Source organism: Ursus arctos, unplaced genomic scaffold (genome assembly GCF_023065955.2).
Source record: "Ursus arctos isolate Adak ecotype North America unplaced genomic scaffold, UrsArc2.0 scaffold_36, whole genome shotgun sequence".
Taxonomy (NCBI): Eukaryota; Metazoa; Chordata; class Mammalia; order Carnivora; family Ursidae; genus Ursus; species Ursus arctos.
This window is the reverse complement of record NW_026623050.1, coordinates 8,446,361-8,472,266: the sequence shown is the minus strand read 5'-3', so window position 1 is coordinate 8,472,266 and position 25,906 is coordinate 8,446,361. Positions and strand designations below refer to the sequence as shown.

The 25,906-nt window shown below is 37.4% G+C and overlaps 1 protein-coding gene across 4 annotated transcripts in view; it reads right to left on the bottom strand.

Annotated features, from left to right (window-relative positions):
* The window catches only part of SNAP23 (synaptosome associated protein 23), a 33,706-nt gene that overhangs the window by 7,426 nt on the left and 374 nt on the right, over positions 1-25,906 (bottom strand). The window contains exons 2-7 of one of the 4 annotated variants that reach the window (XM_044392474.3): positions 21,361-21,414; positions 8,841-8,944; positions 8,254-8,295; positions 7,792-7,840; positions 6,943-7,060; positions 2,449-2,481 (exon numbers count right to left, since the gene is read on the bottom strand). In XM_044392474.3, coding sequence (XP_044248409.1) covers positions 2,449-2,481; positions 6,943-7,060; positions 7,792-7,840; positions 8,254-8,295; positions 8,841-8,897 — 299 coding nt within the window. In that variant the 5' untranslated portion in view covers positions 8,898-8,944; positions 21,361-21,414. The remainder of the gene's footprint in view (positions 1-2,448; positions 2,482-6,942; positions 7,061-7,791; positions 7,841-8,253; positions 8,296-8,840; positions 8,945-21,360; positions 21,415-25,906) is intronic. The other 3 variants (XM_044392473.3, XM_048218366.2, XM_026479918.4) reach the window with 3 other exon arrangements.

Here is a 25,906-nt window from a genome sequence, read left to right as displayed (position 1 = left end):
TCCACAGCTGTAGAACCTTAAGCAAACTTCCATTATTTGGCTCAGTCAGATCTACAGACAGCTGAATACAGTTGGAATAGGGTCACAACAAAAGACATCTAGGCCCAAGTTGTTTTGGCCTACAGTAAGAAAAGAAATTATTCTGATCTGCAACTGAACTCTTTCGCTTAATGAAATTTATAGCCCTTCTGAGAAGAAATTAGACTTCATGATAAAATGCTTAAGCAAATTTGTGATAGAACTGCTATTAAGAATGCCATCTGGGGCGCCAGGGTGGCACAGCGGTTAAGCGTCTGCCTTCGGCTCAGGGCGTGATCCCAGCGTTGTGGGATCGAGCCCCACATCAGGCTCTTCCGCTATGAGCCTGCTTCTTCCTCTCCTACTCCCCCTGCTTATGTTCCCTCTCTCGCTGGCTGTCTCTATCTCTGTCAAATAAATAAATAAAATCTTTAAAAAAAAAAAAAAAGAATACCATCTGGAAAGTTAGATTTACTCTGTCAGTTTTGAGGAGTCTAATAATCATTACGATTTTTTTCCATATAAATATCTCATTCAAAAATGGTAAGTTTGAGGGCACCTGGGTGGCTCAGTCGGTTAAGCACCTGTTTTCAGCTCAGGTCATGATCCCAAGGTCCTGGGATAGAGCCCCACATCTGGCTCCCTGCTCAGTGAGGAGTCTGGTTTTCCCTCTGCCCCTTCCCCTGCCCATGTTCTCAATCTCTCTCTCAAATAAATACAATCTTAAAAAAAAAAACACACAACAATAATGGTAAGTTTGAAATAATAACTTGAAATATCCCTTAATCAATTCAAGAAGCTGCTGTAAAAGCAGAAAACAAGCATCAAGATATGATCACAGTGAGCCTGGGGGGCTCAGTTGGTTAAGCATCTGACTCTTGATCTCAGCTCAGGTCTGGATCTCAGGGTCTTGAATTCAAGCTCTGTGTTAAGCTCCATGCCCAGCTCACTTAAAAAATAAACAAAATTCAAAAAGTTAAAAAAGATATGATCACAGCAATTTTAACTATTTAGTTTTGGTTGTCAATATTAATACTAACTGAATAAAAGTAGCAAAAAGAAAGCCCAATATTAGCTATAATTCTTTCATATCAGGAAGAAAAGGGACAAAATAATGAGCATGAGTGTGCGTGTGTGTTGGGTCATCAGACTACAGGAGGGAAGAAAAAGGAGGGCAAGAAACAAAGGGTAAAAAATCAAATGCTTAGGGGCGCCTGGGTGGCACAGTGGTTGAGCGTCTGCCTTCGGCTCAGGGCGTGATCCTGGCGTTCTGGGATCGAGCCCCACATCAGGCTCCTCTGCTATGAGCCTGCTTCTTCCTCTCCCACTCCCCCTGCTTGTGTTCCCTCTCTCACTGGCTGTCTCTATCTCTATCTCTGTCAAATAAATAAATAAAATCTTTAAAAAAAAAAATCAAATGCTTAATTTTCTAACATTTAACCATGTCTTCACAGTTCCTATAAAGATCCAAAATTAAAGGAGTCAAACATTATACTAAACAGTAGGCAGACTACAGGGTTAACGTTCATAAAAAATTAAGATTAGTTAGCTCTGTATTAATTCAACGTGAAGCCAGAGCAAGCTAACATGGGACATAATAGGAATTACAGAGCAGATTAAGAGGGAAAATCCTTATTTAAAGGAAAGAAAATACTAGATAAGGTAACATTTTAAGTTTATATCCCACCTTGTTCTAAATGGTATTCAAGATGACTAGATTGGCAATTCCAATTTGGTAGTGGCCTAAGTTATGGAGAATCCAAATCATGAGAAGCAACTCTTTAATAGGAAAAATCTTGATTCTGGAACCGGAAAGGCACAGGGAAGTAACAGAAGACAGGATGCTGAAATCGAAGTCCTATGGAGAGAGGTGGATTTAGCCTGAATTCCCTTACCTTTGATCAGAACTAGGATGAAGCAAGTCCCTACAAATATCAACTTAATTAAAAAATCTTTAGAAACTTCAGGGGTGTTTTTATTTTTATAATCTCAAATGTTATTCAGCAAAAACTTAGTTATCAGAACCATTAGTCAAAGAGTGGCTTATAAATTAAGAACATTTTGTCAAGTCCATCTTTTGGCATACAGCACCCAGAACAAACTCACTTTACATTACACACCACAGCACAATTTTAAAGACAGTCTTCACCATTCACGACATCCATGCACATGCACAGAAAAACCATTTGAAGCATCACCTTTAGATAGCAGATTAACAGCCCAAACTGCGCCACAAGACTGCATCTTAAAGTTCCCTTTGATCAGTTACTGAGCTCGGCTCCTGATGTTAAATCTTCATTTTTAGTAAGCAGATTAGAAAGGAAGAGATTAATTAAGTGAGAGAATGAAATGCAGAAAAGAGTGAATGCCAGTCAAACAGAACAGAAGCAAGTTTAGAATTCTAAAAACATAATGCATTTAAATTCCTGCCTGGTTTCATAGAAACAACGAACATCTGAGAATCTAGATAAAAAGAAAAACAGGAAAATGATTTAAACCAGAGCACACTTCATTTTTCTTAAGAATGTCTGGGTGACGATATTCTTTCCTAAAATTATGAAAAACAGTATGAAGAGAAGGTAAAAACTAATGGAGAGGTTCTAAAATTTCTTCGTTCTTTCTTGGTGGTTACAGATTTCTTCTAGTTATTTCTGTTATATACTTCATTTGTATTTCACTTAAAAAAAGTATTTTTACATGTTTAACTCTCCCATCAGCCAACAAGTTTCTGAAGGACATTCAATCAACAAGTATTTATTGAACACCTACTAATATCAGGTACCATGTCAAGCAGAAAAAAAAATAAAGAGTAATGACAAATGAAACAGTGCCAGAGCAATGCCCTACTCATCTCTGTATCTCCAGTGAGTAGGATAGAGGGGGAACTCAAATGCTGACTAAAATATAATTCAACATTTATTTTAACAATCAGGGCTGAATTTTTACATCTCAGTATGACATAATACTTGAATAGTAGAAAATCTGTAGTACCAATTTTGAACTTCTCTTAAAAGTGGTCCAGAATTACCAATTTGTCTTCAAACTGTATTTGACATTATAAGGACATACTGAAGAGAGGCAAGTTCAGACAGAATATCTTGCGTGAGAATAGTTAAACTGGGACACCAGAGAGTTTACTATTTTGAGACTTCCCATTTTAAGTCGGCTTCCTTTTAAACTCCTGTTAATTAGTTTAACAATTAGAATGATGACTTATCAAAGTTAACGTCAAAGATAATGACACCTGTTCACAATTTTAAAGTTTAAATTGGTGCTACAACATGGACGGCACTGGAGGAGATAATGCTTAGTGAAATAAGTCAAGCAGAGAAAGACAACTATCATATGATTTCTCTCATCTATGGAACATAAGAACTAGAATGATCAGTAGGGGAAGAAAGGGATAAAGAAAGGGGGGGTAATCAGAAGGGGGAATGAAACATGAGAGACTATGGACTATGAGAAACAAACTGAGGGCTACAGAGGGGAGGGGGGTGGGGGAATGGGATAGACCGGTGATGGGTAGTAAGGAGGGCACATATTGCATGGTGCACTGGGTGTTATACACAACTAATGAATCATCGAGCCTTACATCGAAAACCGGGGATGTACTGTATGGTGACTAACATATAATAAAAAATCATTATTAAAATAAAAAATAAATAAAAAATAAAAATAAAAATCATCATTCCATTCCGGTAAAAAAAAAAAAATAAAAAAAAAAAGTTTAAATTGGGTGTTATACGCAACTAATGAATCGTTGAACACTGTATCAAAAACTAATGTTGTACTATACAGTGACTAACGGAACATAATAAAAAATTAATTAATTAAAAGAAAAGTTTAATCCTGGTAGTCTGTTTAAATTCTGGTAGTCCTTTAAAAAGAATTAGCTAGAGTTAAAATTCTCTTCTAATAGAGGGTTCTGTTAAGTAAAGCTATTTCCACATCTGTTTCATTTACTGACCTGGCTTCAATGAATACTACCAAACAAAAAAAATCTCAAAGAACAAATCTATTCAAGACATTTTCTATATAGCAATACATCTAACGACAGCAACAACAAAAAGGTTCATTCTTTTCCTGCCAAAGTCAAGCAATGTAGCTATATAGTTAGAAGCTGAGACTCTGCCTGGTTTTGAATCTCAGCTCTCCCATTTCTGGTGTAACATCTTTGTGCCTCTATTTCCCCATGTGTAAAATGGTGATAAGAAGAAGTCTATCTCATATTAAGATTACTGTTAGGATTAAATTTAAAGCGCTCAGAATAATAAGAGCCTAAATTAACATACAGGCCCACGAATCTCATCCAAACCCTTGGATGTGAGACATTTTGAGCAGTACCACATAATCAATAAATACATGAATATTCTGTAGTGAAACTAACATTTACACTACGTGGGATAAAGATTATAAAGTTTCAGCTCATGTTATGTTTTATGGCCTAATTAATGAGCTGTGGCATATTTTGGGGGAAAAAAACCCAAACCTAAATCCTTGGTTTTCAGAGTTTTTCAGATTTCTAAGTGGCAGATAAGAGACTGTGGACCTGGGTTTTTATCAGTACGAGAATCATACTAGCCTTATATGGGCCTGCATCTGCCTTCGAGAAGCTCATGTTATGGCTATTTATACAATAAGCCTAACTAAAACCCGGATTAGCAGATAAAATTAGAAAGATTAAGACACTGGCAGGAATAATAGTAGACAGAGCTGAAGACAAGGTTACCACAGAGGCCAAAAAGTCAATGTTATAAAGAAGACATAGACGCAAGGAAGGCAATTAAAATCTGACATCTTTAAACTGGAGTATCACTCTCTTCTCTTCAGGGAACAACTGTTCTCTTACAGGAGCCCCTTGATTCCGTCTACCTACTAAGTACTGCATTCTCTGGACCTACTGAGAGAGGGTTCTGCTGAGGTGAGAGGCTGCAAACTGCCTCAGGACCATACTCTACCTTCTCTCTCACCAGTGTCCCAGAAAATCCTGTCTACGCTTGGCTGGGATATACAAAGTGAAATAGTAATACTTACTAATAATTAATACTTCTGTAGTTCCATTTCCCACTTTCTAAGATATTAGACCATCTTAGGATTCACTGCTTTTCCTGTTTATCAACCCCCGACTCAGCTGATTTTGCTCTATGTTCTAGGGAGGATGACTTCTGCCTTGCTCTTCTCCTAATATGTGATCTCAGGGAAATTAATTTGATTTTTCTCTTCTGCACTTTCAAAAGGGTACATAGAACACAGGAAAAAAGCACAAGTTTGCAAAATATAGTTAAGAGTTTAGATAAAAAATCTGTGCATTTCTAACTTGTTTGCTTAAGGTAATCTGTTAAGCCCTGATTGACAAGTCATATTTAAATATGCACTTTTAGAGAGTTAACCAAGGTCTAAACAGGCCAACAGATTTGTTTTAGAATAGAAAGCCAGTGGACAACACTAGGAAGAATACTGTCAAGTTTTAACTTGTTATGCTCAAAACAAACACTAAAGTTGACCAATAAGCAACTTAATTCTATTTTCTCTTGTAGAGATGGCACAGAGAACGCTGTCACCTGAAAACACCTATCTAAAAGTATGACAATATAACAAAAGTTACCCCATGCCTAACTCCTTGAGAAGTAAAAATGCTGAGAGTATGTAAACCTTTGTAACCCACTCTTGGTTTATCATACCAGCTGAGACAACTAGATGAAGTACTAATTTATGAAGCTCTTCTCAAATGAATGCTCTCAGCAGTAAGGATGGTCATTTGATCTCCAGACGTTGTCACTTCAACTACGGGGAAAGTTCAAAGTTGTTGTTTTGTTAATAACAGACAGAAGGGAAGATAATGGTTAACTGCCTCAGCTCAAACCTCCTCTTCGTTGAAATAAAATATTTGTTAACAGCATGGAGTTTGGTTTACCGAAGAGTAAGGGAATTAAAATATTCATAACGGAGTCACCAAAAAGAATGAATCTCTTTCTGTCAGTCATAATCTTATACACTATACACACAAAGTTTGAGGACTTTTCATCTCCTAGTTTATCAGAAACTTCAAATTTTCAGAGACTTCTTTGATTCTCCCTTCTTTGTGTGACTTACGGTCAATTGCTTTAAAATAAATTCCTTTGACTTATACTTTTTTCCTCTAATCTCAATAATAAGGCCTCACCTCACAGGCCTAGATTACAAAAGGTTCCTAACTAGTGTAATTACATACTCCATTCCAATCCATCTACCCCTTAGTCTGCCTACTTATGTCTTGTTTTTCACTTCTCATCTATATGAATCAAGCAGCTCAGTTAAGTCAAGCTCCTTTATAACTTGTTTACATTAGGAAATGCCCCCCTAGTTCTTCCACATCTATTCAAATCCTTCTAATCACTGAGTTCAACGCAAGTCCTCTTTCTCCTGTAATATTCTTCCAAACCAAATTTTATCAATTCTGTTCCCTTACCCTCAGCTGACATATGCTCTAGCACTAGACTTATATATTTTCTACTTGTTTGCTATTCTTCCTCATACATCCAACCACATGGTAGGTCTTTTGAAGATAGGATCCAAGTCCTTTACTCCCTTGGACAGTCCTCATGTGCCTGCCGCAGAATATGTATTTTGTTAATATTCTGTGTTTGAAAGGAAAAGACACTAATTCTATCCTGCTCTGTATTATCCAGATGTATATTTCTTATATTTCATATACTATTAAAAAATGAAATTGGAACTTGATCCAAGGACGGACTAAATTTAAGCCATGGTTTTGGTGAACATGCCCATTTACATGAAAAGCTTGATCTGCTGAAGGAAAAACAGCTTAAATTTATCTAACACAGTTCCTTATTCAGGCCCAGTCACACTTCTGACCTTCCTGGAGGGTGGGAGGAGGGGATGTTCTCACCTTAATTTTAAAAAGGTCTTGATTTCTCAACTCACCTATTACATGGGCAGACGCAAAGGCCACAGCACTTGTTGAGTTCCGTTAAAGTCTTCTCTGCCTCTCTCATGTCTTTATTTATTTGGTCCATGCCTTCTTCTATGCGGTTTAGTTGTTCTAAGAATAAGTTGTGGAAGTGACATCTTGTGTTACAGTCACAGTGCCAACGAGAAGACACTATTCTTATGGAACAGCAAACTTCGACTCTGAACCCACCAGTAACCCATCCCAGTAACTGTATCAGTGCCAGAAGGTACTACATACTGTCCAACTGAAAACAATCTTTCACAACCTGATCCTGAGGGACCTGGCTTCTTATTGTGGGAAGATTCATTCTAAAAAAAGTTATATAATAGGAGCATGTGAGAGTTTATTTAGAGATCACCCTTGAGCCCAAATTAAGTGTACTTTGACCACACTGGATCCCCAGCATTTCTCTGTCTGAATAAGTTCAAAACTTGAAGGCTATCATAAGTCTAATAAAATCTAGGCCAGATTGCTCAGGGCCAACTCAAATGGAGCTCACTTGAATCTAAACCTGTTTAACGACTTAACTTGATTTCTGAAAATAATGCTAGAGTATCATAGTACCTAATGTACATACGACAAATACACGCAGTAAGTCCTGTTACCTGACAAACACTTGGCATATAATTGGCCATTGTTGCTCCCACCTCAAGTAGGCAATGAACATGATATAATTCAAATCAGAAAAAAGAAGTAAATGTATACTCTTATCCTACATAGGGAAGGTACTCCCAAGGCTTAATTTTAGACATGGCTGATTTGGAAGGGCTTTCTGGCATCCTAAATCAAATCAAGAGTTTCTGCCAATGACTGCGACTCACCCCCTTGTTCATCCAGCATAGTGATAGTCTTGATTCCTGCATCCTGAGACTAAAAGAAGAGAAAAAAGTTGCTAACACTACAAAACAAACAAAAGCAACAGAAACAAAGGCTATAAGGCCTAATAGCAAGAGAGAATCATTTAGAAACATTAAGTTCTCAGAGGATTAGAGTTACCGAGAAAACTAATATTCCAAAGCAACAAAGTTTAACATATTAACCCCGCCATATAATTAAGTCACAAATTCATGGTGAATTGATCTTCCCTGTCATATTCTAATAGGGTCAATGGGAAAAACACAAAAGGCCCATCAGTGATGGTTTGGCAAGTTCAGCAACTCCTAGTTTCAAATAATAAAGCTTACTGATACCATATACTTCTGACTCTTAACACAAATTCCAGCTTGTGCTATCAAGATCCCTCTTATACAATTTTTGTACTTAATGATTAAACACTGTCTTACCTCAAGGGCTAAACCGAGGATTCTCCTTGTACTCTCCAGAGACTAGGGAAAAACACAGGCTTTTAGTATTCTAAAATATGTAGCAAAAAAAAAAAAAAAAAAAAATCTGATCACATAGTCATGATGCTACTCTATTTTCAAATATTGCCAGCCCAGTCATCTCTCCCCCTTTTAAAACAAAAACAAACAAAAAAAGAAAGTTGATCACTGTAATTTTAGCTCTTTTCTTCCTACCGGTTACTCCTTAAGAGAAAATTTGGAGGGTAAAGTTAATGGCATGTATAAAAGTTTAATGTAAGCAGAAATCTAGGTATATTACACAGATGTTTCCAATTCCTCAAATCTAGAGTATCTTTGTTGTAAGTAACTGTTAAACAATGACAAAAAAAAAATCATACAAGCTGCTTTCACTTATTTAGTTTTTGGTGAGCTGAAAAACTAAGGGGCCAGCAATGGCACTCTGAGGCAAATGCATTCTTGGACATAAAGGGACAGGGAGGAGGCCAAAATGGACTTCTAAGAAGGTCCTCTCATCCTTCCACTGTGAAAACTGAAAGAGAATTACTTATTCCAAGTAAAATGTTTACCTCATCAGTAACCTGGTGGGCTCTCAGCTGAATTTCTTCTGATGACAGATTATCCATGATGAATTACAACTTTTGGTAAGCACAGAAAGTGAAATGTGGATATTCTGTAAGAATAAAGATACAAAAGGGTTTGTTTGAACAAAAAGTGTAGATTTATGGAATTCAGGATACTTATCCGGAAAACAGGATAAAAAAGTCTATCTAGGGGCGCCTGGGTGGCACAGCGGTTAAGCGTCTGCCTTCGGCTCAGGGCGTGATCCCGGCGTTCTGGGATCGAGCCCCACATCAGGCTCCTCCGCTATGAGCCTGCTTCTTCCTCTCCTACTCCCCCTGCTTGTGTTCCCTCTCTCGCTGGCTGTCTCTATCTCTGTCGAATAAATAAACAAAATCTTAAAAAAAAAAAAAAAAAGCCCATCTATATCTTTAGCTAGCTAACTAGCTAGCTATCACAGGTGAAGGAATTAAGGCCAAGAAAGGATAATGCAAGGGTTAAATGCTAGTTAGTACTAGAGGTGAACCTGAAGCTCAGGTTTCATGACTTCTAGTGAAGTGGTTGTTTCAAAGAGAAAGCAGTCTACTTTGAGAAGCACAAACTAGAAGACAAGCTTTAAGAGATTATTTAAATTAATTCTTGATTGTACAATGCTATTCATACATTATTTGAACACAGAAAAGGAATAAGGTGAAGAGGTCTAAGTTAGGTAGTATCCCATTAATAAAGTAAAAAAATTCCAAGTCGTGTGCCTGAAGAACACAGGGAACATTCCAGACACATGCCAGTTGTCCAGGCTACTCATTGGAGAAAATGAAGTATTTCCATTCTTAACGAGAAAAGGGTAATGTTGACACTGAACTCAGAAAAAACCTGATATTCTTCATAGCGGATTTTCCCTTTCCAATTACCATAGTGTTTGCTGTTTTAGTGAAGTCCCTAAGAAACTATATAATTCTCCTATACATAGTAATTCAGTAACTCATAGCTCAGAGAAGATTCACAGACATTCGGACTAAAACACAACACGTTTCGAAGGTGTTATTCAGTACTACCATTGTGTATTCCTCTTTGAAAAGTCATTTGGAGTAATAAGTACTGTGTAACATTTTAGGTTGCTTTCTTTTCATAACATTTGCTAGCTTTGTATTACTTTTTTTTTGGTATTACATTTTTAAAAACTAATTTTACCAAAGTTCTTTGTCAATGACACAGATAAAGCCTGGTTTACATTCCGAATTTACCCTCAGGGAACATTTGGCAATGACTGTCACGAGTTTGAGGGGGATGGGTAGTGTTACTGGCATCTACTAGGTAAGGGTAAGGGATGCTGCTAAAAGTACTAGAATTATCCTCAGGACAGCCCTTCACAACAAAGGACTATCTGGCCCCAAATGTCAAAGTGCTGAGGTTGAGAAATTCCGCCATGGAATAAACCCACTGACCAGCAGGGAACCTAGTTAACCAGGAATGTACTAGACTAAACCCTTGGAAGGCAGAGATTTTGTTATATCTTTTTATCTCTAACACCTAATACGATCTGACAGTTGGTACACCAGCAAATGTGTGCTGAATTAACAAATAAGTAGAAAAATAAGGTGTACTGTCAAAATATTTAAGTGGTCTTAGAAACAAAGCTACATGTACCAGTAGCAAAAAGCCTGCAAATATCCACCAAAAACACAAAGCAAAAATTGCCATTACATATATATAACCTGGAATGGCCTGCTGGTCACACACAAATCTTTTTAGTCGCATCCATAGCTAACCATCACTTTAATAGAGTCATCATTGATAAAGCAAAAAGCAACAATATTAGATTCTCAGTACAAAAAGGCATTGCATTTGGAGGTCTGTTTATTAACTTTACTGTCACGGGTAACTGTTTTAGGTTTAATTACGATTTTGAACATTGATTAAAGTTATTAATGCTCATGAAGAAAATTATTATTAATTACCATTACTAATAATAAAAAGTATTACTACAAAAAGTTGCAAATTTAATTTCATATCTTGCTTGCCATTGTAGGACTCTGGCTCTGGCAAAAGGTTCATATACTAAGATATAAAATCAAGATATAAAGGTCTTTCTTGAATTAAGAACTGATCATTCATTAGATAGAAGCATAAATAGAACCACATGCTTTATCACTTGGCCAATCCTTTGAGCCATTAGATTTGTCATAGATCTGTTCATGCTACAGTTTTTCTTGTTAATCTTTCATAGTTACTTGTTTTTGGAACCTCTCACCTCTCACCTCTCACCTCCAGATTTCTTTCCGTAATACTCCAGATAACGTTATGCTTCTCCATTACTTTCAGAGCCCCAACAAGATACTTTTCAAAGCCTGCCCTTCCCAGCATGCTCTAGTTGTCTATACCTCCTCAATGCCCAACAGAGCAGAAAGTGGTGAGAAGAGTTAATACATGCTAATCAAGTAATGTCTGGAAGTGGCACCCTTAGTCAGGTTTTCCAATATGGTATCCTCTGCATAGGAAGACATTTTGAGCATAAGGATGCCCAGATCTCTCAAATTGTATAATTGTATCATTCTACTCCTGGACCTGATTCCTGCCAAGTACAAGTCAGTATTTGCTATCTTTCCATCCTAGTGGAAATGAGCAAAAACTCCTCATAAGTTCAAACAGAAGCTTGAATATAAAACTGACCCCAAGAAGATTCCAAGAGTCCTACCTTCTAACGATAAGAAAGAAAGAAAGAAAGAAAGAAAGAAAGAAAGAAAGAAAGAAAGAAAGAAAGAAAGAAAGAGTGAGTTGGGAGGTGGATATGAAGAATCAGCCCTGGCATGGCCATGGGCTCATTTTGAGGGATATACCCATTGGTGAACTCGAAGTGCTGCCTAGTACTTCCTTTTTTCTCTCCTGAGTAGATGGCACACAAGACAAGAAACAGACTTAACGTTCTCACATGTCTGACAAGCTGACATCAGGACACAGCTGCCTAAGACCTCTACTTTGGATTCTTGAGGGTGTTGAACACATGGTTACAATAAATGGGAGTAAGAGAGGCAAAGCAGAATTGTAAGGGGGAAGGACAAAGCAACAATACTCCCGAGGCTCTTATTAGCCTTTACAAAACTGCTCAGAAGTGTCAGGCAGGGTGCAACCCAGAATTAACTATATAGCTTTACTCATATTTATTACTATCTCCAGAAGCTTTCCATCCAGAATGTTGTAGTAAAGAGAATTAGAGGTGGGAGAGGGGAAGGGAAACAAAACATCATTTGACACAAATATCCCATTAAACTTACTGTTCTTAGATATAACCTAATAGATTAAATATCTGTGTCATTTCTTCAATGCTCGCAGAACCTAATATACCATGCTAATTGTGAGAATAGTATATGCTCCCTTTGAGAGGTAACTGCAAGATTTTCCCCAATGCTTTTATAACATATCTCCCTTACTATGGTTCATTTGGGCTTTCTAGAAGACTCCTAGTTTACCTTAATTTCTTTTTATAAACTTTGGGGGGAGTGGGGAAGAAGAAATATTCACTGAGTACCTACTAAGTGTCAGATACCCTACTAAGTACTTATATATATCATTATCTTTATTATACCAATTTATAGATGGGGAAACTAAGGCTCAAGTAAGTAATTTGCCCAAGGTGACTGAGTCAGTAAAGGGCAGATTTATTACTCAAGTCTGGATACTCTGAAACCAAAGATAGCTCATGGTCTACTCTTACTGTTGGATGTATCTTCCCTTAACAAATATCAGATGATATGAGAACTGTTGAATATCGGAAAATAGACTAAGCACCCTACCTGACAAGCTCATTTCCAAAGTTTAAGATGCCTTTTTTTTTTTAAGATTTATTTATTTATTTGTGGGAGAGGGGCAGAGGGGGAGAGAGAGAGAGAATCTCAAGCAGACTCCCTGATGAGCTTGCAGCCGGATGTGGGGCTCAATCTCACAACCCTGAGTTCATGACCAGAGCTGAAATCAAGAGTCATATGCTTAACCAACTGAGCCACCCAGGTGCCCTGAAGATGCCTTCTATAATAAAACCATAAAAACTCTTTAAAAGATTCAAAGACATCTAAATAAGGAAGAACTGGGGCACCTGGCTGGCTCAGTTAGTAGAGCAATGGACTCTAGATCTCAGGGTTGTGAGTTCAAGCCCCACATTGGGTGTAGAGATTACTTAAAAATAAAATCTTAAAAATTAAAGGAAGAACAACAAAGACAAGAGTAATCATGGTTTTCAGCTGTTTTACTTTTTTCTCAGCTGTTTTAAAGTAATTTAGAATCTGAAATTATTTAGGGGCACCTGGCTGGCTCAGTCCATAGAGCATGTGACTCTTGATCTTGGGGTTGTGAGTTCAAGCCCCACGCTGGGTGTAGAGATTACTTAAATAAATTCTTAAAAATATAAAAAGAAATTGCTTTCCTAAGCAACTAAGCAAAAAAAAAAAAAAAAGTATCTTGTAGAATCTCAAATTATCTAAATTTAGAAAATGAAACTAATACTACTGGGAAGAAGGAATACAAAGAAAAAGGTCTTAGAACTGAATTAACAGGAGACCCGTGTCCTCACTGATAAAAATGGAGAGATACGTTAGGAAGTTATAAAAGAAACAGCACTTTAAATCACCATAAATACCAGTCTCCTGCCTAGACCAATATAGGAGTGATTTTATTAAATAATTCATTTTATACCGGAAAGCAAAGATTTTACATTAAAATATTCTACTAAGTTAGCTTCATGACTTATTCTTTCTCTTAAAATTAATCCTAATGTAAGTTGCTCTACAAGTTACACCCAAACAGCGTATTACTGTAGGATAAAAATTTGTGATTCACTTTGGTATATTTTGATCAGACTCTCATGGTAATCAGTGTATTGACAGCAAGTGCAAATTTCTGTTCACAGCAGGCTAGCATGGTGGTGAATAGCAAGAACTCCAGCATTCAAATTCTGACCGCAAAATATATTGGTTGTATGACCTCAGGCAAATTAGCTAAACCCACTAAGACTCAGTTTCTACATTTGTAAAATAGAAATAACAGGCCCTTTTGGTGAGGATTAAAAAAAGATGATCCATCAAAGTGCTTATTATTAGTGCCTAATACATGGCCAATATTCAAGTGTCAGCCATTATTTTAATATTATTAGGGAAGCAGAAGTATTACTTTAATATTATTAGGCAAAAGAAAAGCAAAACAACAAAGTATAAGTGACATTAAAGTAAATGCTACCAAATACTAATTGTTCCATTGGTAAGGCTAAATTTATATTTATTTATTTTTAAGATTTTATTTATTTATTTGACAGAGATAGAGACAGCCAGCGAGAGAGGGAACACAAGCAGGGGGAGTGGGAGAGAGAGGAAGAAGCAGGCTCATAGCGGAAGAGCCTGATGTGGGGCTCGATCCCAGAACACCAGGATCACGCCCTGAGCCGAAGGCAGACGCTCAACGACTGAGCCACCCAGGCGCCCCTAAATTTAAATATTAAAGTTGATAATACTGTATGAGCTATACATCTGAACTATTTTCGTGCCAGCCATGAGTCTGCACATGTCAAGACAGATATTAAACAGGTTTAAATTAAACTAAGTTCCCGGTTGACAGGTACTTATCTAGACAAATATGTATATAGCTTTGCATGTCTAAAAAACTAGACTGCCTAAAACGTTTTTTTTTTTTTCCTGGCTAAGGCTTAGCAAACACAAAACCACACAAAATGGCAAAGGTCAGTATATGAAGTGAACAAAGTAAGACTTAAAAATAATCAAATACTTGCTATAAAAAATATGGGTAGAAAAAAAGTCTAGAACGGAATCATTAAAATATAACCAATAGCTATGTTGATAGAATTAAGGGTGATTCTTCTTCTTTTCCCAATTTATCAAACAGTTTGCAATGTAGTTATACTACTTTTAAAATTCATATTTATTTTCATCATAAAATATTGATAGCTTAGGGGTGCCTGGGTGGCTCAGTCAGTTAAGTGTCTGCCTTTGGCTCTGGTCATGATCCCAGGCTCCTGGGATTGAGCCCCGAATCCCTGCTCAGCAGGGAGTCAGCTTCTCTCTCTCTCCCTGCCCACCCCTCATTTTTGCTCCCCGCCAACTCGTGCTCCCTCTTGCTTCCTCGCTCTCACTCCCTCTTAAATAAATAAATAAATAAATAAATAAATAAATAAATAAAATCTTTAAAAAATATGATAGCTTACAACAACCAAGAAAGCAGATTTTTTAAGACTGGAGGAAAAAAACAAGGAATTAATTTTAGACCCCATTTCACAAGCATAATTATGAATTCTTAGCCTCTCTTGGACATCTTCTGTTAGCACATATTCATGGTAAATATAGGTTTGTAGAAACATTTTCATTCATTAACAGATGATCACCATTCCAAATCACAAAGGTATGGAAATAGTACAGAACAATTTGTCCTAGACGTTCTGCTAATAGATGGTTAGAGCAAAGGCCCTTGCGAAAGTTGGCTGGAACCATATTTCATTCACATTAGGTGGCAGAAATGGGTTCTAATGAGTTCTGAGTAAGTTCTTAGTACTTTCATGGCAAAATATTAAGAAGTGGATAAAAGAAGGTGCCACAAAGAAGCAGAGAACTTAGCCGGAATAGAGAATTTACAACTCCCTGGAATACAACCAATCTCCTGTCACGGCCCCCCATCTTCAGCGTATTCTCTTTCTCTAACCTTCCTACCAATAATCAACCTCCTCAGAGATTCAAAGAAAAGGTATAAAATTAGAAGCCATTTGTAACCTGCAGGATATGCTTTAAAATAATTCAGAGGTGGGTAAATGGGTAGGAGTACAGAGGAAACAGGACTGGCCATGACTGTTGAAGATGGTGCATAACACAGGAAAGTGTCATCATGCTACTTTCTCAACTTTTTATTATGAAAGTATTCAACACATACAAAAGTTCTTTAAAATGGCAACTAACTTTTTATAGTTGTTTACTCACCATTTTGTAAGTCTAGATTGTGAGTAAGGGATTGAGAAGAATCACAGTAACAACTACAAGTTAATACTTAAAAAGCACTATACGTGCAAGGCACTATTTTTTTAAAGATTTTTTTTTGAGAGAGTGTGTGTATGGGGCAGGGTGGGGCGGGGGCAGAGGGAGATGGAGAGAGAGAATCTTAAGCAGGCTCCACACCCAGCAGAGTCCAAAGCAAGGCTCAATCTCACAACCCTGGTATCATGACCTGACCCAAAATCAAGAGTCGGACGCTTAAGCAACTGAGCCACCCGGGTGCCCCCATACAAGACACTATTCTAAGAAACTGAAAAAAGAAATACACACACACACACATTCATTTAATCCTTAAAACACTCTCTTCATCCATCCAGCAGCTATAACAAAAAAACACAGACTTGGTAGTTTATTAACAACAGAAATTTATTTGTCACAGTTCTGGAGGCAAACGTCTGAGCTCAAGGTACTAGCACTGTCACTTTCTCATCAGGGCCCTCTTTCTGGTGCAAAATTGATTATGTGGTGGAAGGGGCTAAGGAGTCTTCTCGAGCCTCTGTTATAAGGCACTAATCCCATCCATGAGGACTCCACCTTCATGGCTTAAGCCCCTCCCAAAGGTCCCACCTAGTAATACCATCACACCAAGAATTAGGATTTCAACATAGGAATTCTGGTAGGAAGACACAAACATTCAGACCATTGCAAGCACTATTTAATTCCACATTTTACAGATGTAGAAACTAAGGAAGAGTGAGGTTAAGCAACTTTTGCAAGTTTATATAGTAGAGCCAGGTTCAAACCTAGGTAGACTGATTGAGTATGTGCTTTCAATCACTATTACGTACATTAAAAAGAGAATAGAGAGACACATTATCAAGTCATTCAAATGTGTAGCAGCTTTGCCAAGAAAAGTATATATATATGACGTCCCTGCCCTCCCCTTTTCAAGTAGCAAGTCTAACTTCAGTCAGGGTTAGAACAGTGGTTCCCGGTCTTGGCTACACATAATCACCTGGAGGCCCACGCTGCACCCGAGACTAATTAAATCAGAACCTCTGGGGGGTGAGAGCCAGTTGATTTTAAACCTTCCCAGATGACTCCAATGAGCAGCCAAAGTTGAAAACCACTGTTTTAGATGAAAGTTGTTTTGTTTTTTAATGTATAGCCAAGTACTAATTGATGATATCCTACACCCTGTATAATTCTGGTAACCAATGGAGGGAAAACATACCATTTAACAATACAGGACAAGAACAACTTAGGCTTCAATAGGTTAAGCATTGCATTATATGTAACCCAGCAATTCTATTCCTACGTACGTTAGAGAGAAATGAAAACATGTCCACGTAAAAACTTGTACACAAATGTTTAAAGCAGCATTATTGCTAACAGCCAAACAGCAGAGAACACCCAAATGCCCAAATATCCATACAACAGAGTATCATTCAGCCATAAAAAGGAATGCTACATGCTACATCATGCATGAGACCTGGAAGCATTATTCTAATTGAACAAAACTACAAACAAAAGACCCCATATTGTATGATGTCATTTATGTGAAATGTCCAGAATAGGTAAATCCATAGAGACAAAAAGTAGATTAGTGATTGCCAGAGGATGGGGGAAAGGGCGGAAGGGACTGACTACCAACAGATAAAGGGTTTGTTTTGGGGGTGATGGAAATGTTCTAGAATGAGTAGTGAAAAGCCACTAAATTGTATACTTTAAATGGCAAGCTTTACATTATGTGAATTATGTCTCAAAATTGAAAAAAAATGACTTAAGGATGGAGAAAGAACATTTGAAGGAAGAAAAGTTAAGGAAAACAGTATGAGTAGAATAAAAAGGAAGATGAGAAGGAAAACATTAACTTTGTAGCTTTTCCTATGCCAAACAACTTTCTGCCACAGTATAAAATATGTTAGAGATTTAGTTAAAATAAATAATAGTAGCTATAGAGTAGGCACCACTGAAATATAAAACTTGTACTTTATAATCAATGGATCTCCTCCTTTTCTCTCCAAAAAGAAAAATGGTGGTTGGAAAACAGGAGAGAACAACCATGTTAAGAAATACACTTGATGTACTTCTTTATTAAGATCCAAGTACAGTCTCTGTTTGAAATTCTGAAAACATGCCATTCCATATCTTTAAAATGGAAGTCTCAATTTTCTTTCTCGCAATGAGAGAAAAAAAAATTTTAATTGGCACTTCTGGCTATTATTAATAACTAGTGTAAGAGAAAGTGAAACCTAAATAAGGGAACATCAAGGTCATAACTTGTATGTTAGTATATCTGGAAATGCTGAACTGTTTCTATAGACTTAAAATGGCCATTATACAGGTTACACACTACTATTTTCTATCAATAAATCTTAATGCCACATTAAAAAATATATATAGTTTAAAAACTAAAGGCCAAAAATGTAAATGTCCACCCAGCTTAAATGAGATTGAATGAAAAATGTTTAAAAAATTCTACATGTGAATTTTATTTGTCTCACACAATAATGTATTTTCTAAATTTTCTTTAAAAGGACTTAAAGTTTTTATTTTAATTCCAGTTAGCTAACATACCATGTTAAATTAGTTCCAGGTGTACAATATAATGATTCAATACTTCCACAAATCACCACCATAAATCACCAGGTGCTCATCACAACAAATGTACTCCTTAATCCCCACGACCTATTTAACCCAACTCCTCACCCCACTCCTAAAAAGTTATAAACATACACTGGCTGGGGCGCCGGGGTGACGCAGTCGGTTAAGCATCCAGCTCTTGATTTCAGCTCAGGTCATGATCTCATGGGTGGTGAGATCCAGCTCTGCCTGCGGCTGCAGGCTCACTGGGGAATCTGCTTGAAGATTCTCTCCTTCTGCCCCTCCAAACAATCGCACGCTGGCCCTCTCTCTCAAATAAGGAAGTAACTTTGGCGGGCTGGGAAGAACTCAAAGACCAGGACTTTAAAATTTTTAAATAAATAAATCTTAAAAAAAAAAAAAAAAAGGAAACAAACCCATACACTGGTTTTGTAGATAGGTTTCAGAATACTCAATTACTGTAGCCTTTGATAATGAAAAACTCTAAATGATAAAAAATGTTGCAAGCGCCAAATGACACAAGAAATAGTGATATAAACAGTATTTTCTTTAGCATCCAGGACGTCTGTGGGTATTTCAATTCCCACTCCTATAAAATTAAAGTTTTCTTCACCACTTTTTAGGAAAGTAAAATGATGATTTTTAAAAACCAAAACTCTCAAGAGATGATGTAATATATACAAGAAAATTTTAAATTATTCCTACTCTTTGGCTTTTTTCTTTCAGGAATCTAGAAGAAAATCAGATACAGACAAAAATACATCGGTCCCAGTATTATCTCTAATGTTAAAAAAAAAATTAAAACAATCTAAATAACCAATGACGGGATTTGAAGGAATAATTATGGTACAACTACATAATGGAATGTTATTCAGCCATTTAAAATTATTTTGAAGATTTTATATTCTACCATATTTCATTTTAATCAAATACACACACACACACAGTTTGAGATGTCAAATAGTTCTGTAACACAATAAATAGCAATTCCCCTGCCCTCGAGCCCCAAACCAATTCCTGCTTCCAGGAGCCCAGAGGCACAATTTTCAACAGTATTAGTTGTTCCAGTGTTTAACCTCAAATTCCTAAATCATACGCTTATAGTGTTGTTTCTTGATATTTTCCAATTTTGGATATCATTCGTGAACTTTCTACAATGTAGATATTTAGCTCTTACATCTCCCCATCTCCTATTTTTTTTTATTTGTCCTTATATTATAGACTGGCTGGCTAATTAAATTCTTGGCTGGAAAGCAGAAGCCCTGAAGCAGTGATGAAGTCTGTTTAACTTAGCCAAAGTTTTTGGCTATCCCAGTCAAATACAAATGACCATAAAATCTTTCCTTCAAAGAACACTTTTATTAATCCCAAGGAACCAAGGTTCCATGGAACATGACTTGGAAACTATTAGCTTACAGAAATTTCTGCTTAATCAATTATCTGGGAACAAAGTTTCCCCTCAATTCTTTTTTTTTTTTTTTTAAGATTTTATTTATTTGACAGAGAGAGAGAGAGACACAGCAAGAGAGGGAACACAAGCAGGGGGAGTGGGAGAGGGAGAAGCAGGCTTCCTGCTAAGCAGGGAGCCCGATGCGGGGCTCGATCCCAGGACCCTGGGATCATGACCTGAGCCGAAGGCAGACGCTTAATGACTAACTGAGCCACCCAAGCACCCCTCTGCTCAATTCTTATCTCAGAGAACAGTCTCTGAAAATAAACCTCAGAGATCATCTAGTCCAACTTCTTTATGCTAAGAGAATAAAAAGCATCACTTCTGGCTCTTAGGCTCTTTCCATAATACATAGTCTTTTCTGGGGGAAGGGGGTGCTTCTTCTTGGATGGTAACTGAGGAGAGGCAGTTGTTTACAGAGGCCTGTGGTCTTAGAAGGTTATGCCAGACCAGAACCCAATTGAAGAGAAAAACTAGACAAAGGTTGTCAGAAGAGAATGGGGTAACATCTAGCTCTGGTGACTGCCCTGAAAGAGCTGAGGGTTCCCTTTTGCTGATGGAAGTCAGCAGTCTGCCTAGCCTGAAAGGTTAGCAGAAAGAGATCCTATCCCGAGAGTACATTCCTCTTAATTCATTCCACAAACATTTTTCAAGCATCTGCTATCAAGTAAGGGAACATATTCTGATGTCAAGAAAACTACCCTCCTTTCTTTTTAAATGTGTATTTTATGATACATTGTAGTTAGGATATGAAAAATAAAGCACTCTTCTCCACTGCCTCTAAATACATAGTTTCCAGTTTTTCAGTTTTCTAGTTGTTTTGTGTACATAAATCCTGCCTTTCTACAAGACCAAAATCTTAGCTTAAGGCTAAAATCAACTTGGAGCACCTGGGTGGCTTAGTCGGTTAGGCATCTGGCTCCTTGGTCAGTGGGGAGCCTGCTTCTCCCTCTCCCTGCTGCTCCCCCTGCTGTGTTCTCTCTCTCTGATAAATAAATAAAATCTTAAAAAAAAAAAAAAGGCTAAGACCATCTCAACTAATGTCAAAGCCAAGTTGGGCTGAAAATGATTTCAGTTATTATTAATTCTCCTGTGATTAAGCTTGCTACTCCTAGATTAAGTGAAATAATTTAATAAATTGTGTTGAATGAACATAACGTAGTGGTTAATAACACAGACCCTGAGGTCAGACAGACCCTGAATTCATCCTAGCTCTGATGCTCAGGCAATTTACTTAACCTATTCAAGTCTCAGTTTCCTTGTTCATTAGGATAACTGTTCTACCTCCCAACGTTGTTTCAACAGTGAATTAATGTATATGAAGTGTTGGTACGGTGCTCATGTTATTTATGTTCTCCATCTGTGGTATCTGACTGTTTGAGAGGCTAATCAAAAAGTTACTAGGTGAACTTAGAATCAGAGCCAAAGTACTTTAGACGGTTGCGGTGAATATTTTATATAAGCAGGGTGAACGTTGCCAGTCATCCTCACCTCACGCTGGTGTATCACGTCATTCTACACCTACGTAGCTCTTTCTTGAAGACTCTAAAGATGAATAATGGAGAATAAACAGAAAGAACAGAAGAAAGGATTACAGGGAACAAAGGAGAAATTCAGACATGGACCATCTTATGGGGTAAAAGAACTTAGTTTTTCTTTAGGAATATATTTTTTGCTCTTAGATCCCATTTTTAATATGAAACATTAAAAATGTTCACACATAGGGGTGCCTAGGCGGCTCAGTCAGTTAAGTGTCTGACTCTTGATCTCAGCTTGGGTCTTGATATCAGGGTGGTAGCTCAAGCCCCGAGCTGGGCTCCGTGCTGGGCGTGGAGCCTACTTTAAAAAAAAAAAAAAAAAAAAAGATGTTCACACATAAAGAAGGAAGGAAAGGAAGGAAAGGAAGGAAGGGCGCCTGGATGGCTCAGTCAGTTAAGCATCTGCCTTAACCTCAGGTCAAGATCCTGGGGTTCTGGGCGCGCTCCCTGCTGGCGGGGAGCCTGCTTCTCCCTCTCCTGCTCCCCTTGCCTGTGGGCTCTCTCGCTGTCTCACTCTCTTTAATAAATAAAATCTTAAAAAAAAAAAAAAGGAAGGAAGGAAGGATGTTCACACACAAAAAGTATAGTTGCACAGTATTCTAAAATACTCAAAATACTCTAGGTTATGCCAAAAAGAGCCCCTGCTCTGGTTAGGAAATTTAATTCTTTCTAAAGGCATTCAGATGGGAGCTTTATTTATGTTAAGGTTAGTTCCCTCCTTTTACTTCCTCTCGTTTCCTTTCTACTTCCTTCTACGAGAACAATTTTAACCATTCTCATAAAGCTTAAAAACTATGCAAATACCAGAAGTATACCATTGAACCATATCTATTACCATCTTGGTTTCAAAAAGCACTGAAGCACATGATTTAAGACAGAAACCATACTGCTAAGAAAATACCACTAAAAATCAGGAACCAAAAAGACCAAAATTACACTTCAGCTTTACAGAAGTACTGTTTATGACTTAATTGAGGAAACCCCACACCTAGTTTTCAATTCCTGCTCAACCCTGGAACTTCCACAATTCTACACTAAGTGACCAGAATATAATCCTAGGAAGCTAGATCTGTAAGTGATTATAATCAATTATACCTACATTGTCTAAAAGAAAGGCTAGGGAAACAGAAAAGGGATGCTCTGGAAGAGTTAAGAACGAGGCTCAAGAATGCAGCATTCATTCTCCAAGTAGGAGAGACATAGGATCTGGCAGACTTAAGTATGGTATCTGCCCAAGGAAGACACCAAGTGGGAGGTACAGTCAATTAGCAAGGCTTCACCTTGCCTGAATGAAATATTTACCCAAGTCATCAAAGTATCTTGGCTCTGATTCCAAGTTCACCTAAAAGCTTTCTGGTTAGCTTCTCAAATATTCTGATATGAGGAATCAGATGCCAGGGATAGAGAACATAAGCACTCAGGTCCCTGGAAAAGAATATCCTTCACAGGTTAAAAGAGTGGCATTCTTGGGGCACCTGGATGGCTCAGTAGGTTAAGCATCTGACTTCAGCTCAGATCATGATTTCGGGGTCCTGGGATCAAGCCCCCCATTAGCCTCTGTCCTCAGGGAGTTTGCTTGTCCCTCCACCCTGCCCCTCGCCCTGCTCATGTTCTTGCTCTCTCAAATAAATAAATAAATAAATAAATAAATAAATAAAATCTGAAAGAAGAGTGGCATTCTTGTTTATACAAAGAGGAATAAAGAGTAGTGGTTAAGTGCCCAATACTTGGAGGCATGTTTTTAAATCCTGACTGTTGCTTAATTCACTTCTCTGTGCTTCAGTTTTTTTTTTTCATTAAATGAGAAAATAATGTTTATTTTGAGCATTATAAGGATTGAGTTAATTCATATTAAGCATTTAAACCCTGGCTGGTATGTACTGCTCAATAAAGCTATCATAATTTTTCATAATTATTAAACATCTCTTGTGATTTTGATTTGAGAATTGAAATCCAAGCATGATCAACCCTAAAAATATTGTGATTTTAGACTATCGAAGAAGTATCACAATGTAAGGCCTTAGCAGTCATGCTGGAATATACCGTATTTGTACACAGAATGGGTAGGGTGGCTTTAAAACGAAGACACAGGAGACAGGTTTTGAAGGACTTTCTATATTCTACCAATAAGTTTGGATTTTATTTTAGAAGTCTCAAAAAGCTATCTAAAGGTAATTTCAATTGTCAAAGCATTGTTCAAATAAATTTAAATCCAAGTTACAGATCTCACAAAAATCAAGATGGATGGGGGGATTCCTGAAAAACATACTTATCAGTAATTTAAATATTTTAGTAGCCATACAACCTAAACGGAAATCAAAACCAAAATGTCAGTGAATTTAAATGAGCGCAAATGGAACACCACCTCTACCACCAATATTACAAAAGGAACAGTACATGCTGTTTCCTGGCTCTACAATCCACTTCCTCCAGTTGTTGGAGGCACTGGATCCATCTGTTTCAAGTCTCTACACACCACAACAAAGAAAAAGACCAGTCCTTGTCATCTAGTTCTCTCTCAATCTATGGACCTGGAAACAAAATACAGCAATAGAATCAAAAAGTTCAGCACTCTTGAATGCAAGCAACATATATTATAAATGTTAAAGTATACATAACACTGAGTACAAACACAACTAAAAAAGACTTCCAGAATGTTTTAAGACATAGCACCTTAATTCAGAAGAAAAAAAAAGGCAGCTGATTTCACAAAAACGTCAAAGAGCAAACATCCTCTTTTTCCCTTCTGCTATTCTAATCTACTTCCATCTGGTGAAGCCAGATAAGTAAGTGTGCTAGAGCCGTGTCACAGTAGTGAATGCCATCACTGAGTACACAGAATTTTGAAGTCCACTGGCCTAGTCCAATCTTCACTTTATTTTAAAAATGAGTAGTTAGTTCCAAAGCAGTATTTTCCAGAGTGCAGAGCAAAAAGACGAGACGATTTCAGCCGTTAGGTAAGCTATAGTTACGTATTTAAGTTACATATTTATTATAATGTGTACTAGAAAAAGGTATTCATAAAAAAACCATGATTTCACAGATTATTACTTTGGAAGAGGGTAGTGTTTAAAACAAGCTTATTAAAAACACGAAATAAAATAACACAGATGATTTTCTAAAAGGCAAAATTTATGATGGTGGTATGGTTCATGAGGAGTGAAATAGTGACAGCTGTCCCATGAACAACAGGGCCTGTTTTTCTCTTTTTTGTTTATTTGCTTCCTTCTTGGTTCAAGATTGTGTTCTGAATGATTAGAAATGATGTGACCTTTAGTTAAGTGAGACTGTTAACTATGCTTAAGCTCATTTTGAGTAAAAGAAGCGAACACGGTGATGCATACTGAAATACTACTGTTTATAGGAAAGAGTGCCATACTGTTAAGAAAATAATGGCACAATAAGACTTTGCTATCCTGGAACTAGAATAACAGGAATTTTCTAGTACATATCCACATACCACAAGCACCTTAAAAAAAAATCCTGGAAATACGATAAATATCTGAGCTGTAGGCTGTTACATCATTCTATTTACTTTCACATTTACTGTCAAAGGAGCATGGTAATGTGAGCAGGGATGTTTCTCCTAATATTTGCGAATATTTATATGAATGTGTTCTTTCTCATTACCTCTTGCCAAAGGAACAAATGACAACTGACCATTAAAATGCCTTAGGCATCTACTGTGATGGTGGAAAAAACATTACTTTTTTAAAAATCTTCCTATGAGATAGTTTAAGTTTAGATCTCAACGTATTCTAGCTAATGATGTGCCATGAATTTCAAGTGTGGTTTTCCAGGCTAGGCAAGAATGCTCGAGAATCATTTCTACTTGGTCTTATCTGCAGTATTTTTTATTGGCACATCTGAAAGCCAGTCTTAAAGGCATAAGGGCAGAAGGAGTAATATTCCTCTCAGTTCTTGAAATATCTGCTACTGTGAAGCTACGTTACTTTCACATGACTGAGGGAACGCTGTCAGAAGCTGCCAGTATCCAAACACCCCTCTCCAGTCGTCCCCCTACTTCCTAAAGGAGATGACTAGCAAAAGGAAGCTGCCAGTATCCAAACACCCCTCTCCAGTCGTCCCCCTACTTCCTAAAGGAGATGACTAGCAAAAGGCAAAATGATATTCCCTTTTCATCTCCTTTTCCCAACTTTGATGTCTTTCGGTTTCCTCCACCCTTATCACCTTTCCTAACATTGTGGTGACTAATGATGAAAAAAAGGATGAGATGAAACAGCACCTTCCAGTACTTCCCACCCCGCAACCAACAACTCCAGCCTGAAACTGTAAAATTCGGTGTTCTACGGATCCTTCGTGCGTCTACAGTAAAGCCGCGACGTAAGGATGGACTTTCCTTGAGAGTCATGGACTCTCCAAAGCCACGAACCTCAGACACCTTCAAACAACTAGTTCAGAGTTATCTGATCATTGTGGTCACCATACAGTCAATTAATTCCGATCACAGAAACAATGCAGAGGCAGGGGAGTGGGAA